General features: G+C 46.6%; 1 protein-coding gene across 1 annotated transcript in view; it reads left to right on the forward strand.

Moving 5' to 3' along the window:
- The window catches only part of CLS (cardiolipin synthase), a 49,081-nt gene that overhangs the window by 20,325 nt on the left and 12,187 nt on the right, over positions 1–16,569 (forward strand). Inside the window, exon 6 of the mRNA XM_075698566.1 lies at positions 2,350–2,441. Within this exon, the coding sequence (XP_075554681.1) occupies positions 2,350–2,441 (92 nt within the window). The remainder of the gene's footprint in view (positions 1–2,349; positions 2,442–16,569) is intronic.

Below are 16,569 nucleotides of genomic sequence, written 5' to 3' on the forward strand. Positions count from 1 at the left end.
TACTTAAATTCGGGGATGGCTTTTGGTCCTTAACACATTCCAAACCTGTCCTAAAGGATGTTGTGGGGCCCCTTATTAGGGATTTTTCATACACTTGTTAAGTTTACTAGCACATTGTTCACTGACTGTGGTCCAATTTGTTTGAGGGCTCTGGGGATATTGAGACTGCTGGCCACACCTGGTTTTTGTGACGAGACCAATGCTCATTATTTATTTGAGAGAATAGTTATACCGTTAAAAATGAATCGTTTCTTTCTATGAGGTCCTTTAACGCTTCTTTATGGCGCGCTACAGTAAACATGCTGTGATGGCACTGCCCAACCTCACCACTCAAAGACCTTCAAGATTTTGCAGCAGTGTCTGACGTAGACCCGTTGACTTGATAGACTATATATATTGACATTGCCATTATTTTGCCAGCAAATGCGGACAAGACAGATGACGATTATTGTTGTGCGGCAATACAACCCAAACGGTGTGATTTTGTTTAAGTGTGTATAGACGGTTTCTATGGCCTTCCCTATATACAGCTCAGAAGCGTGAAAAAAATAATTTACACTGAAAGACAACAAAAGAGAACAAATCAGCTGCTGATAATGCAAAAATGAAAGCACTTTACAGTGAATCAGTCATTAAAATATTTAGGAAATTTCAGTGGCCTTTAAAAAAAGGAAAAAGATGGTACGGAAAAGGTTAACAACTGTCTGCAGGAAGATTGGCAGCTTACTCTAAAGTCCCAGTTCCATTACTATGCTGAATTTGGCGAGTGTTTTCAGCGACTAGCCCAGTCTGCCACTGTACTGGCTAAATGGCCAGAGGATGCCAGATACATGGTATATTAATAAATAAAATAAATAAATAAATATTCTTAAATTATGTGTTGCATCCTGACCAGCTCAAATTTGACTAGCAAAAAGGAGCTGTTGCTAGCCTAACATACAGTAAAAGCTCGTTAAATCGAATTCCGTGGGGATGCTACGAAAATTCGAATTATACAAAATTTGACCTAACGATAGTCGGAAAATAATAGCTCGGTTAAGGTGTGTATATAGTCCAACGAGGCGCGAGCACACGCGCACAGACCCTACGTCGCATTGGCGTCAACAGTGTCTATACTTCGAAGCACTGGCGCAGTCAGCATGACCGAATGCAGTCCGACATGCCCTACGTCGAGATAGCTCTTGCTCCATTCGCGTGTTCATCGCACCGACTGGTGCGGAGAAAAAGTAAGGATACTAGTTTTATCGGCTTTACAAGCTTGTAAACATTCGCTTACTATCTAAATTAACAAGTACGGTGTCACGCGTGTACAGGTAAACATGAACACATCTAACTCGATGACCGCAGGAACTCGCTGAAAAGCGCTGCAGTGAGGAATCACGGCAGTAGCAGCGAGCGAATCGACCTTCGTACAGCTCTCGTTTAATTAACGTGAACAAAATTTAAAAAGCACATTGCATATGAAGCTACCGGCACTATGCGCAGTCTGCAAACATCGCAGATTGCTTTGAAGATGACACCCGTGCGGGCATGCACCTTGGCCATGTCGCAGATAGCATTCACAATACGACGCCCACATGGCTGCGCCGTAAGCGGCAGCCGCTGGAGAAAAATGTCCCCTCCCCCTCCCTCTGCTTCACCCCCGTGCCTCGCGCGCGCGACAGGAAAGGGTGCGCATCTGCCCCACCTTCCTCGCTAGAGCACACGAGATTGAGCCACGTTCACCGGCTCACCCTCGCGCTCTTTCTCATACACATACACATGCACTCATGCACATATAGCATATGGCGCACGGTCAGAATTTTATTGCCCTTTAGCTTTATACGGAACCTCCCGGAAGAGAAGCAACCTGCAACAGAGGCATGGCCATGTATGGCCAGGTCCAAACGCGTCTCTCTCCAGTCAAGCCTAAACAAAGGGCCGCAGATGAAAAAAGCAAAACTGCGTCGTCAGCATCGCCCACATGCTCTCGCACAATGGCACTCTCCCCATCCACGATGGTGTGGTGTTAGAATTATCAGTGGCGGTGCAGATTTCAGTGTGAATGAGCGGAATGTGTTACATATTGCTTTCAGTACATTGCTGGACAGACCGCGGTGGCTACTTCGAATTATCTGAAATTTCTAATTAACGAGCTTTTACTGTAGTTAGTTGGTGCAGTAGCAACATTGTTCCATAGAAGGTGCCCTCACTGAAAACACCAATGCTGTGAATTATCAAGGTTGTCAGGGAATGCACAGGCATTGAAAGCAGCAACGTGGCAGGTGCACTGTTTAACCAAGTAGGGAACTAGGGCTTCTTCTGTATTTCTGATGTCGTACCTTGTTCGTATTTTTTTTTCGCACACAGGCCAACACTGCTGTGCAGCTGGGACTTGTGGCAGCCACACTAGCTGCCCCCGTGTTTGGCTTTGTGGATCACAGTGCCCTGCATGCCTTCTGGTGAGTGCGGTCATGGTGGCACTTGAAGGTTTGGGTGACTTGTCGAGTGTAGCCTTTCCCTAGTTGTTCAATCCACTTGTCCACATCGTGTTTTGCCATATTGTGATTGCACTTTTGCAGACGGATGGGAAAATAACTTGAAAAGTACAAAACAAGGTGTTTCTTTTAGAGTGATCTTTCACTGTCAAATGCAGGCATCTGCGCAGGAACGCACTCATCATCATAATCATCAGCCTGGTTACACCCACTGCAGGGCGAAGGCCTCTCCCATACTTCTCCAACAACCCCGGTCATGTACTAATTGTGGCCATGTCGTCCCTGCAAACTTCTTAATCTCATCCGCCCACCTAACTTTCTGCCGCCCCCTGCTACGCTTCCCTTCCCTTGGAATCCAGTCCGTAACCCTTAATGACCATCGGTTATCTTCCCTCCTCATTACATGTCCTGCCCATGCCCCATTTCTTTTTCTTGATTTCAACTAAGATGTCATTGACTCGCGTTTGTTCCCTCACCCAATCTGCTCTTTTCTTATCCCTTAACGTTACACCCATCATTCTTTCCATAGCTCGTTGCGTCATCCTCAGTTTAAGTAGAACTCTTTTCGTAAGCCTCCAGGTTTCTGCCCCGTAGGTGTGTACTGGTAAAGCACAGCTATTATACACTTTTCTCTTGAGGGGTAATGGCAACCTGCTGTTCATGATCTGAGAATGCCTGCCAAACGCACCCCAGCCCATTCTTATTCTTCTGATTATTTCCGTCTCATGATCCGGATCTGCCGTCACTACCTGCCCTAAGTAGATAGATGTATTCCCTTACCAATTCCAGTGCCTCGCTACCTATTGTAAATTGCTGTTCTCTTCTGAGACTGTTAAACATTACTTTAGTTTTCTGCAAATTAATTTTTAGACCCACTCTTCTGCTTTGCCTCTCCAGGTCAGTGAGCATGCATTGCAATTGGTCCCCTGAGTTACTGAGCAAGGCAATATCATCAGCGAATCGCAAGTTACTAAGGTATTCTCCATTAACTTTTATCTACAATTCTTCCCAATCCAGGTCTCTGAATACCTCCTGTAAACACGCTGTGAATAGCATTGGAGAGATGGTATCTCCCTGCCTGACGCCTTTCTTTATTGGGATTTTGGTTTCTTTATGGAGGACTACGGTGGCTGTGGAGCAGCTATAGATATCTTTCAGTATTTTTACATATGGCTCATCCATGATTCCGTAATGCCTCCAAGACTGCTGAGGTTTCGACAGAATCAAACGCTTTCTCGTAATCAATGAAAGCGATATATGAGGGTTGGTTATATTCTGCACATTTCTCTATCGCCTGATTGATAGTGTGAATATGGTCTATTGTTGAGTAGCCTTTACGGAATCCGGCCTGTTGCTTTGGTTGACAGAAGTCTAAGGTGTTCCTGATTCTATTTGCGATTACCTTAGTAAATAGTTTGTAGGCAACTGACAGTAAGCTGATCGGTCTATAATTTTTCAAGTCTTTCTTACGGATTAGGATTATGTTAGCGTTCATACAAGATTCCGGTATGCTCGAAGTCATGAGGCGTTGCGTATAGACCTTTGCACTGAGGCTTCCACGGGTGCCACCATATTTGGACTACTGGCGCCGACTAGCGTCTGCTTGGCGGCGACGCCATACTGGACTGTCGTTGCTCAGCCTCAGCCGGCTCAGCGCTGCTGTTGCTATCAACAAACAGATCTAAAAACGTTGGTTGCTGTCTACATCTGTGTATCTCCGTATCTTCGGCCTTCACAGAGTCGTCTTGCCACTTTCGTGCTATTCTCACCAGTGTCGAGAGGCATCGGCTACGCATCGAGACGGAAACTTTCCTGCTGGCGGCGGCCGTAAGACTGCACGCGACTGCCGGATGGCGCCGGGAAGCGTCAGCTCAGCGCTGCAGCTGCTTTCACCCATGCTTATAGTATCTTAAGTCTCCTCAGCGTCGTTTTGGACCTTTAGTGCAAGTATCGCCAGTGGTGAGAGGTGTCGCTTTACGCATTACGGCGAATGCTTTCCTGTTTTGAGTGCCCGTGGCTGCGAATCAGTCCGTGCGATTGCGGAATGGCGTCGACGCCAGCCACTGTCGGCTTGCCGCCGTGAGACGACATCGCATCAAACGGGCTCCTTCCCCGGCTTGCTCCTGTGATAACGACGATGAGGATGTTCGCCATCTACTCCTCGAATGCCCCATATACGAGATACAAAGACAGCAGCTAGAACAAGAGCTACACTTCATCGATCCTCACCGGCCTTCCTCACTCGCAAAATTGCTGGGTCCATGGCCATCGAAAATAGCACAGCGAAAAGCATTGAATGCAATTGAACATTTTTATGTAGACACAGGCATCCTCAACAAATACTAGGCATTGCATTGAATAATCACACGATGTCACTAAAAAATTCTTCTATTATTTGTAATTATTAGTGCGTGTATATTACGTGTTATACATATTTGTTGGGCATGAATTATTTTAACACTGTAATTCTTCATCTGTTTATATGCTCATCGAAGTCTACATCATGGCCGTTTGTGTGTGTTTGTGACTGTTTACGAACTCATTGTGGTGCAACTTGCAATTGACTTTTACACTGTGATGTTCATAGGCATATAGGACTGTGCTGTGACTTTCACAGCCTATGAAGCGATTTTCTTTCATAATTTTTTTTTCATTTTTCTACATTATTTCTTAATAGTTGTTCCTGCTATGAGAAAAGGAGTAGCCGTCACCATTGTAAGGTGACTACGTCTCGTTCTTTTATTTTCATTTCAATAAAAAAAAAGACCCAACAAAGACAAAACTTAACTGACCTTGTTGGTTCATATTTGCATATTTATAGCCCATGTAAACATTAGGGGCTGACGACGGAGACACACACAGTGCATCTTACCTACCTCGCGTATCCAAGCTGAAGCATCGGCTCTGGATTCTTAGATGTCCGCTTCCCGTCGATAAAATGAATCGAGCAGACGCGCGACGACTCCGCAGGGAGGAATCCCTTACGATTTACACAGCTAATCCAGCGATACTTCAGTACCGCGTCGCAAGGAAACCGATACAACAGGCACATGATGCAGCCGCAGTCCTCTTGCACAACATTGTGCGTGCTGCACTGCACTTCTCTTGCTGCATTGCGCTTCTTCTGGTTGTTCGAACAACCGTACACAGCGCAGTGCTGCCCGGACGTTCGCATAGCCTGTGCGGATAAGCATAAAATCGCGAAAACGTCGTGCAGCCAATGCGGGAACTGCGCGCGTGACAGTCCAGCAAGAGATGGCAACTATGAGGCGCTAGCTACTCTCGCTACCGGGGGCCTGATATCCGTTTCCCACTCTCTGGTTCGAGGCTTCCGGTGCAAAGGTCTATACAGGGTGGCCAGTTTCTCTAGAACAATCTGCCCACCATCCTTCAACAAATCAGCTGTTACCTGATCCTCCCCAGCTGCCTTCGCCCTTTGCATAGCTCCCAAGGCTGTCTTTACTTCTTCCGGCGTTACTTGTGGGATTTCGAATTCCTCTAGACTATTCTCTCTTCCATTATCGTTGTGGGTGCCACTGGTACTGTATAAATCTCTATAGAACTGCTCAGCCACTTGAACTATCTCATCCATATTAGTAATGATATTGCCGGCTTTGTCTCTTAACGCATACATCTGATTTTTGCCAATTACTAGTTTCTTCTTCTCTGCTTTTAGGCTTCCTCTGTTCCTGAGAGCATGTTCAATTCTACCCATATACTTCCTTATGTCAGCTGTCTTACATTTGTTGATTAACTTCGAAAGTTCTGCCAGTTCTATTCTAGCTGTAGGGTGAGAGGCTTTCATACATTGGCGTTTCTTGATCAGATCATTCGTCTCCTGCGATAGCTTACTGGTATCCTGTCTATTGGAGCTACCACCGACTTCTATTGCACACTGCTTAATGATGCCCACAAGAGTGTCGTTCATTGCTTCAACACTAAGGTCCTTTTCCTGAGTTAAAGCCGAATACCTGTTCTGTAGCTTGATCTGGAATTCCTCTATTTTTCCTCTTACCGCTAACTCATCGGCTTCTTATGTGCCAGTTTCTTCCGTTCCCTCCTCAGGTCTAGGCTAATTTGAGTTCTTACCATCCTATGGTCACTGCAGTGCACCTTGCTGAGCACGTCCACATCTTGTATGATGCCAGGGTTAGCGCAGAGTATGAAGTCTATTTCATTTCTAGTCTCGCCGTTTGGGCTCCTCCACGTCCACTTTCAGCTATCCCGCTTGCGGAAGAAGGTATTCCTTATCCGCATATTATTCTGTTCCGCAAACTCTACTGATAACTCTCCCCTGCTATTCCTAGTGCCTATGCCATATTCCCCCACTGCCTTGTCTCCAGCCTGCTTCTTGCCTACTTTGGCATTGAAGTCGCCCCTCAGTATAGTGTATTTTGTTTTCACTCTACCCATAGCCGATTCCACGTCTTCATAGAAGCTTTTGACTTCCTGGTCATCATGACTGGATGTAGGGGCGTAGACCTGTACAACCTTCATTTTGTACCTCTTATTAAGTTTCACAACAAGACCTGCCACCCTCTTGTTAATGATATAGAATTCCTGTACATTACAAGCTATATTCTTATTAATCAGGAATCAGACTCCTAGTTCTCGTCTCTCCGCTAAGCCCCGGTAGCACAGGACGTACCTGCTTTTTAGCACTGTATATGCTTCTTTTGGGCTTCTAACTTCACTGAGTTCTATTATATCCCATTTACTGCCCTGGGGTATAATAGGGCTCAGTGAAGTGGTGGCGTAGAGGTAGAGCACCCACCTCGCGTGCAAGAGGTCCGTGGTTCGAATCCCGGTGCTGCGCAATTTTCCACCGAATTAAAAAAAAAATCCGCGTGTTGATAAAATTGCATAAACAGGCTTGGAGTGTGGCCTGATCCCGGTGACCAGAACTGGTAACGCACTCCCTCACCAGAGCAGGATTGGCCAACCTGGTGCAGTACTTGGCCACAACCTCCTCCTCCTATATGAGCACAACAATCAAACCCCGGCCCTCAGTCCCCAGCAGCTGCGAAGCAACTGACCACGGCGGCGGTCAGACCTGCGACACAGCAGAGGGTGCTAAGAATCCCTGGCTCTGGACAGGCCGCCATTGGAATATGAACCTGGAAACATTTAACGCTAGAACATTATCTAGTGAGGCGAGTCTAGCAGTGCTATTGGTTGAATTAGAGGGCAGCAAATGGAACGCACTCAACAAGATTACAAAGAACCATCCGTGTGATAATCCAAGCAGGGCAAAAGTAACTATACTTCATCTCGCAAGTCGTTTGCAGTACTGTCGAAGGTACGAGGCGTAGATTGGTAACATAGTTCCGGGCATAACTGTCTAAAGATAGGCGGTATTAGAGTGTTTTATTTTTGCTTGTTGCATGATACATTACAGCGATACGTGACATGCTATAGTACCTTAGTGCATGAACATCATATACCACAAATTACTGTGGTGGTGAGCAGACAATGCGGCATGTATGAACACATCTCGAGGGACATTTGGCCTTCCTATTGGCTAAGGAGTCCTGCAGCTTCCACAGTGCTACAAATGACTTGTGAGAGGGCGTATAGGTACTATCATTCTGATTCACCTTCTAGACAAACACACATCTCTCCATTCTAGCATAGCATCAATGGACAATGCTCAGCAACTCACACAAAATACGAATGGGCTGCATGGCGGCCAGCGGTTTTTGCTGCACCAGGGAGTGCTGGGTAATTGCTTGGAAGCCAACTGCAATCATAAGGCATCACAAAGGCCCTTGCTTTTGTCGTATACCACAGTGCGTCAGCTCAGTGTCCCCAACACGCACCGGTCGAGTAAAATGTGCTGGCCACCTTGTAAGACAGTTGCCACGTTTGAATCGCTGAGCACTACACCCAACAGTGAGGAGCTGCATCTGCAGTGGCAAATACCCTGCTGTCCAACCCAAAAAGAATGTTTGCTAGCTAATTATGTTCACAAATTTTCACATCGTCACAGCAGAGGCGAATTTGTTTCAATGTGGGCATCCCTCAGGAACTATGTTTTGGAGTGTGAAGGCAGAGAAGGCGTACAACGGTGCAGTTTTATATCCAGAGGTTGTACTGCATTATTAATTTGTAAACGAATATATGAAAAGTGGTGGTTCGGCGTGATGCTACTATAAAAACAGTTCATGCCCTTTGGGACGTATCTTTGTCCCCAAACAATACTCACCATCTGTATTGCTTGTGTTTCCTTTCTTGAAAAGTCTGCATTTGCTGCTTTCTTGTCAAGAATGCTGTGTCATGCTGATAACCTGCATGCCGTTAGTGACCTGGAAGAATCGGGTGCTGTGTTAAAGCAAGGAAAAGCACGCACTATAATTGAGGATTATTCTTCTGGGACAGAGATATGCCCCAAATTGTGTAACCTCTTTCTTTTTAAGTGTGCAGTTGAACCCACCTATAACAATATTCAAAGGCCACAAAAATTTCATTGTTTAGTTAGGTTGCACGCAAAAAACAAAGGGGACAGAAATCAAAACATTTTAATCAGAGAGACCAGTCGAACCCTCATAGCATTATCGATTTTAACATACATTTAAACCTCGATAAAACAAACTTCAGTATACTGTAACAGAATGCTCAATGTAATACATACAGTACAGTTGCCGATAGATTTTTCGGACTCCGAAAATTCGGACTTGATGAATATTCTGGACTCCATAAATGCACCATCAGGGTTCCCATGGAACTAATGCATTTTCGCGACTGATTTTTCGGACGAATTTAGGCTGCAAATGTCAATTTTCCAGACTTAATCGCTCATTCGAAGCCATGCTGCCCCATCTTGGTGGCCGCCATGTTGTATTTTCTGCTGGCTTAGCCAGGCTTGGCTTCCAGTGGCTCTCTCTATAGCCTCCAAGATTTGGATGTGCAAGCTTTCAATAGAGAGCGCTGCATCTTTCGGTCTCAGAGGGCATGCCTGCTCTTCCTTGGATGACAAAACGCTCTAGGGGATGGCACTTTTTCTTGTTTATTTCTTTTTTTGGTCAGCACTAACATCATATTCACTTAATGTGGGGTCCATTTTTATATATTAATTTATCTTGAAGTTTCAGTTGCTACTTGCACGTGGCGTGTCCACAGAGCAGGTGTGTATCGGAGACAACGCCACATCTTTGTGTTTGTTTGTGCGGCTTTGCATTTGCGTGATCGACACCACCTCATGTGCCTTCACGAAAGCCAATTGGTGCGAACAAACGTGGTTTCTTTCTTCGAGCTCCATATCGATCTTCGACAACGGAGATCGCAGATCGCCAATACGGTGATGCTTTTGTCAGACTGTGTACGGAGACAACGTCACTCTTGCACAAATCCAAGCTAACCTGGTCGCTTCCAAGCATAGTAAGAAGCAGGGCATTATGAGAGATTTTTTTAAGCCGCTCTGAGCCTAATATATTTTATTTTTTGGCTGAACGAGTTTTTTGGACTGTTCGATTTTTCTGACTATCTCTTGGTCCCCGCGAGGTTCAGAAAATCGGTCGGCAATAGTATGTAACTTTTTATAACTTCTTGTACCTAGAACGCCATGTATTTAGAGCCTTAGTAAATAACGGAGAGTATTCACAGACAATTTCAATATAACCAAGTTTCACTGCCGCTGCGAAGGCATACCGAAACAACAAATGAAAAGTTCCATGGACGCAGATGTCTAAAATGTTGAATTACACGCGGCTGTTGCTGATGCAGCTTTCAATTGGCATGCCACGCAACCAAGAGCAACCGGCGAAATGAAGGAGTGTCATGTTCCATGTAAAATCCATGTGTGATAAGATCCTATCAAACCCCGCACACTGTATGCTTTGGGTACGAGTGAAAGCATGAGCGGGTGAGCTGAGAAAGATGGTTGCTTCATGACCGCCGCCTTCCCGCCGAAGCAAGGGAAAAGGGGAGCCAACTCGCAGTAACACGATCAAGCGCGCATGAGTGGAGCTGGAAGTGTGGGGGCAGGCTTGCGCACGTCTTTTCTAGCACAGCCGTCACTGCGCATTGCTGATAACATACGCAACCCGCGCACCCTGTTTTAAGAGGAAATCTGCCTCCTGTTCAAAGAGTGGGCGTGCCGAGATCGCGTGGCATTATGTGTGCCATCCTCTCGTGCGTTTAGTATTGGAGCTTGTGTAATCTTGACTTTTGGAGACCTGTTGAACAGAGAGGCAGAAGAAGCAGTCACTCCCCATTGTCAGCACTTGTCATAATGTCGTCCCACTGCAGGTGACAGTGCAATGCAGTCCACTTTTAACAGTATCGAGAAAAACGAAAAATATGATTGTTATAACCGATGATCGCTATATGTCGTCTGACTGCAGGCAGCACTACAGTGCCGTTCACTTATAACGATATCGATAAAAACAAAAAATACGATTGTTGTAACCGATTATTGCTATATCTGGACTGCTGTAAAAAAATAGAAAAAAAGCCATGCAACGTGTCATTGTACCACCGAAACCGAATTCGCCACATGCACTAAATAATAGACATAGAAAGTAGGCGGTGAAAAACAAAACTATTTCTAGCGCCAAAGATTGTGTCAGGTGTTAGGTGTGCTGAAATAATCTGAAATCTGCTCTTGCTTCCGAGGCAGTTTCAGCTTCACATCCGCGGTGTGCATAGCTTCCAGATGCTGCATGAAGACTGGCAGCAATCCTTTGAAATGCATAAAATCAGTTAATCTGTCGATCAACGACAATGCACTTTGTTTGGACATAAAAGTCAAGGTCCAGGAGCCACTGTCAATCTCGTCAGTGTCGCTGCTTCCATCGCCAATGTCGCACAACATCGCCATCTGTCTTGATAGCACATCTTCGGCTATCGCCTTGTCGGTGATCTCATTGCAGAATGAGGCAGCAGTGTCTGCAGTCAAAAACTTGTGCATCGACGCATCATCTGTGTCACCAGTTGCGACATGCTCGGTTATGTCAGCGGATTCCACCGTGTTGGTCTCGCTATCAGTAGGGGAGGGGGGGGGGGTTCGTCCTGGCACACAAAGCCTGCCTTTTTCAAGCAGTTTTGTATGGTGAACTGCTTCACTTCGTACCAAGCACCATAGACGAAATCCGTGGCCTTCAGAAGGCTGATCTTCAGGTCAGGGGGCCCGTCTGCATGGCCCGACGTGCTAGGAGCTGAGCGGTCAATGACTAAGATTAGCCATTCCAGCATGCACTGCCGATACAAAGCCTTTAAGTCGGCTGTCACGCTGGCATCCAGCAGCTGCAGGCCTGCCATCGTGTTTGGAGGCAGAAACATCAATGCAACAAATATTAGCTTCGGGTTAATGTCGTGTGCGCGGCACTTGTCCTGTAGCAACACTGCTTTTAAAGCAAAGCTTTCTTTGCCTCTTCCTTCTACTTTCCTGCTGCTGCTGCTGTGGACTGCTGTCGTGCACAACGCGTTGGGGGTTGGTCCAGAGTTCAGAGCGTGTATATAGATGGCAGCAGGAGTAAGAGAGAAGAGGTGACAGGAGAAAGTCGTTTTCCCTCCACTATGTTGAATGTGCACAACGCCCTCTGGAGCTCCCTGGCCGTCGCCACATTAGCCGCTTGACAGCTGTAATTATCCGTGACTCCTCTTAGAAGCATTGCAGAAACTGCAGCGCTCCCGTTTTTACTAACGTGCAAGGCCAGAGGGGACACAAGAACTGTAGGGAGGAGAAGCAGAGGGAGAAGAGGCAGTTCCAGTATAAGAGAGGGGGGAGGTGACATGAGAAGGCAAGGAAACCCCACTACTATACGGCAGCGGTTGCGGGGAAACAGCATAAGCTTAAGTTCAAGATACGGTACAGTACGTGGCTGCTATTTCTGAAAAATAAACGACATGCAAATATGTCACGCAGGCAACTTGTGCAGGGCGTGCAGAAGCAGAGCTGCAATAATTAAAGTGCACTGCAGGGTCTAGGAGACACTACGGAAGCGGTCAACTGTGATATCAACACTTCTGTTGCCACCGCATTAGATTTGTGGCTGTGGCATTGCTAGAGGTTGTGAATTCGATCCCAATCGTGGCAGCCACATTTCGACGGGGGTGAAATAGAAAAAACATATGCACTTAGATTTTGGGACATGTTAAAAAACATCACGGTGTCAAAATTAATCCGGAGTCTGCCATTATGGCCTGCCTCATAATCCGAGTGTGGTTTTGGAACGTACAGCCCCATAATCCCAATTTAAGTTTGATACTGCCAGAATGCGATGTGCCATGTGAGGAAATCAACCCTGTCAGAAGTTATAAAATATGGTGCACAACAACGCCTCAAGCAAACACCTCTCCCTGTGTGTTCTATGTATTATGCAGACAAACAGCAGTGGTGCATGCAAGGTAACATTTAACATCAACTCACCACTCTCCTGTTAGCTTTAAAGTTGAACAAATTATGCTTTAGCCGCCAACATCACCGCTAATTATCATCAATCAAAGCATCCAGCACGGAAAGCCTTGCTTACATCAATTCCCACTGTGTGTGGGATCTGCCATATTTTTCTTCCTTGACTTTCAATTATGCTGTCCAACTCGAGCAGCCATTCTTCAAACAGGTCGCAGGTCAGCCACACCTTCTTATTGCTGCAATAGCAGACCGAGATGTGCTGATTCTTGAAGCATGCTGGCTTCTTGGATTGCCCGATGACGAAAGGCTTGAGGCGATAGCTCCCGTTCATGCTGATGCACAGCAACACAGTCGCCCTAAGTTTTGAGTGCTTCCCACCAGGGCATGTATCTCCTTTGAGTGTATGCGTCTTCGATAGCAACATTTGAAAAAAAAGAAGAGCACTGTAAATGTCCTTGTCCACGTAACACTTCAGCACGCTCGGCAGCTTTGTCAATAGCCACTGCTGCTTCACCTGTGTATCCAAGGATGCTGCTTCCTCTACCACGTTTTCATAAAGGATGCTGTGCCTATCTTTAAAACGCTCTATCCAGCCTTCTCTAGGCTCAAAATTTGGCCATCCCAGAATAAAAGCAAAGTTTTTCGCTTTGGCGGCAAGTATTGGCCCATTGATTGGCACATTATGTGCGCAGGTTGTTGTGAACCACTGGTAAAGCGACTTTTTTGACATCAGCTTACAAAGGGTCCTTAACCCTTTTCCGTTGATCAGCATGGCCATTAATAGTACCCGCCTTCGCAATCGTGGTGCTCCCGCTTTCCAGAATGGTCCATATCGTCGACTGAGCTCACTCACCTTGAAGCTGCATCGACAGTCTTGCAAGATTTGCATCTTCGTGTCAAGCTATACAGCTCTGTGCTTTGTCAGCACCATCTTCGAACTGGGCTGTCTGCTGCTTCGGTGGATTCAGCTGTGAAGCTAACTTTGCGCTCGCTAAGAAAGAGACCAGGGGAGGGGACGAGCGCCACCACGCCGCTTTAGTTTACACCTTTTTTAGAGCGCAGCTCTTTGGCGTCCGTTCCTGGGTTTCGCGTCGTCGTCGGCGTTGTCGTCGGCCTCGTAACCAGCTCCGCCCCCCTTTCATCCCCCCAGCGCTAGCAGCGACCGACTGATACCGCTGGATGCCGCTGTCGCCGCTAGAGAGTCAAGATAACGTGACTGCATAGAACACCGTCGCCGCCATGCAGAAAGAGGAGGAAAGGGTCCCCCCCCCCCCCCCTGTTCTTGTGTGGCGGATAGGGTGCTCTTCAGTTGCATCAGTCAGTCGCTGCTATCTCTTCCCTCCTCCCTTTATCGTGTTGTCCGCTTGCTGCGCGCGCTTCTGCCCCCATCGTTTGCCACTGGGTGTACACGCCGCCCCCCTCCCCCCTCTTCCTGCGAGTCTCCGGTTGTCAAAGCGCCGGCTCGAACTTAATTCCTTTCTTCGCTCCTCCTCCAATGCAACCCCTGTGCGGTGGCAATCAGAGAGCCAGATCGGTGGCGGCGGATCTGTATATGTGCACCGCCCGAGCCGAAATTGCCGCTGCCGTTCGCCCTGTGTGGTGGCAATCAGAGAGCCAGATCGGTGGCGGCTTGACATAAAGACAAACAGCAATTTCCTAACACTTATGCGGGAGAACATCCCGTTCCTCTCGCTCGTAACGCGTCCCACGGCTGTGACAACCTCGCGAGGCACTTGTATAGATCTCGTCTTTGAGAATCAAGCATTGGTGTACCAAGTCGAACATATATCAGTCTATTTCTCCGACCACAAAGCTTCCTTCATGACTGTCAAGAACTGTTAGTGGAGTCTTTGTTAAAGGAATACGTGTTAAAAAAAAAAAAAAAAATTCTGTGATAGCGCATACATGTGTTGCTCGATTTCTTTGCCTCAATCTATCGAAAAGGTGAAACAGCTTATTTGCTGCGCTCAAATTTCGCATTAGGAAGTAACGTAATCGTCGGTAATTTTTTTTCTTTCTCTCTCTCTTTCGGTGCGATCTCAGGCGACACACAATGCACAAAAACGCGAAGCAGCTAGCACCATATTGCGGTGCGCTACGCCAACTCACGATGCTCTCCGGTGCGTGGGTGGTACAGGTGAGGCGGGACGCACTGTGCAGTAATAGCAGCATCTACGAACTCGCATAGCTAAGCTTACCACCCCGTGTCAGCGTCGTTTCTTTCAGGGGAACTAAGCAATGCGAATGTCACGATCATTCTGCATGGAAAATGCTATCCTGGTGGCAATATTTTGAAGATTATATCCAATATGCGGTCAATAATATGTCATTATATGGTTCTTTTCCCCATAGACGTAATGCATAATATGACACTCTTATGTTGATGCATCGTTATAACCGATATATCATTATATGTGGTATCGCCATAAGTCGACTGCACTCTATTGGGGATGGAGTGCATGCGAGAAAGTGGCTCGCTTCATTTCATACTGCTGATGCGAAGATATTGTCAGCATGGCATACAATTGTATCTTTCGTCGCCGACTCTCATATTCAGTTTTTTTCTTTTCTTATTCATATTTGCTTTTTCCAAGTGCCTCATAATTCAGAAAATTTTGCAACCCCTTCCGTTTAAGAAAATATCATCAGCGACTATAATTATTTGCATAGAAGGTCCAATTTCAATATAAAGCAAATTGGCAATTTTAGCATCTTTGTTATATGAAGGCTTAATTGTACTTGAGCATAACAATGAGCAACCATGGCACCATCAACTTTTCTGTCTGTGCTATGATAAAATGCAATGTTCTTAATATGTAAAAGCTCGTTAATTCGAATTCTGCAGGGATGCTACAAAAATTCGTATGATACAAAATTCAAACTAATGAAAGTCAGAAAAAATCACTTGGTTAATGCGTGTAATTGTCCAACATAGCATGAGCACACACACGCACACACTATGCCATGCTGGCGAGAACAACGTCTATAGTTAATGCACGGGCGTAGCCAGTGTAACCGGATGCGGCCAACGTGGTGTGACGTGCCCGAAGTTGAAATGGCTCTAGCTCTATCCGCGCCTTTGTCGCACCGACTGCACCGACCCACATTGCATGGTGTGGAGGAAAAAGGTGCCCACGATGCTTCGCCGATGGTTGCAGACGGCCGTTCAAAGCTGTGTGCATGTTGGGAATCATTCTGGGCATGCTCCGACGAGAGCAGCCGACATCGCGTGTGTCGAAGTATAGAGGGGACAGCATTTCAGCTGGCGCAGCGTAAGCGGCGTAGCATGACTGGCCGCAGGCGAAGCGTGCCAGAAACCTCCTACTAGAAACATGGTTTTACGCCACTGAGAGAAAAGTGGTTCATGTTGACAAAGGAAACGTTAGCGCTTACTTCTGCAGCCCTTGAGGGAGCACGGCTTAGTGCCAACAGGGAGGCGAAAGCGAGAGAAAAGGAAGTTGGAAAGGAGAAGGTGCCGCTGACGCTCGCCACAGGAACAAGAGCTGCGTTCTAAAAGGCAATCGCGAAATGCACCATAACCTGCTGCGACATTGGTCTCCATTGTACTCTTGTACCGGCACCGGCTGCATACTGCTGTGTGTAGGTGGTGTCCAAACATGTATCCCAGCTATGCTTTCCTTTGAGTAACAGCATCGAATCTCAAAGGATATGTTTTTTGATATTGCAGGTGCCGATAAACGTCACGGCTGCCATGTTTTAGACATTACGTGGTGCCGC

The sequence above is a fragment of the Dermacentor variabilis genome, chromosome 7 (assembly GCF_050947875.1).
Source record: "Dermacentor variabilis isolate Ectoservices chromosome 7, ASM5094787v1, whole genome shotgun sequence".
Lineage (NCBI taxonomy): Eukaryota > Metazoa > Arthropoda > Arachnida > Ixodida > Ixodidae > Dermacentor > Dermacentor variabilis.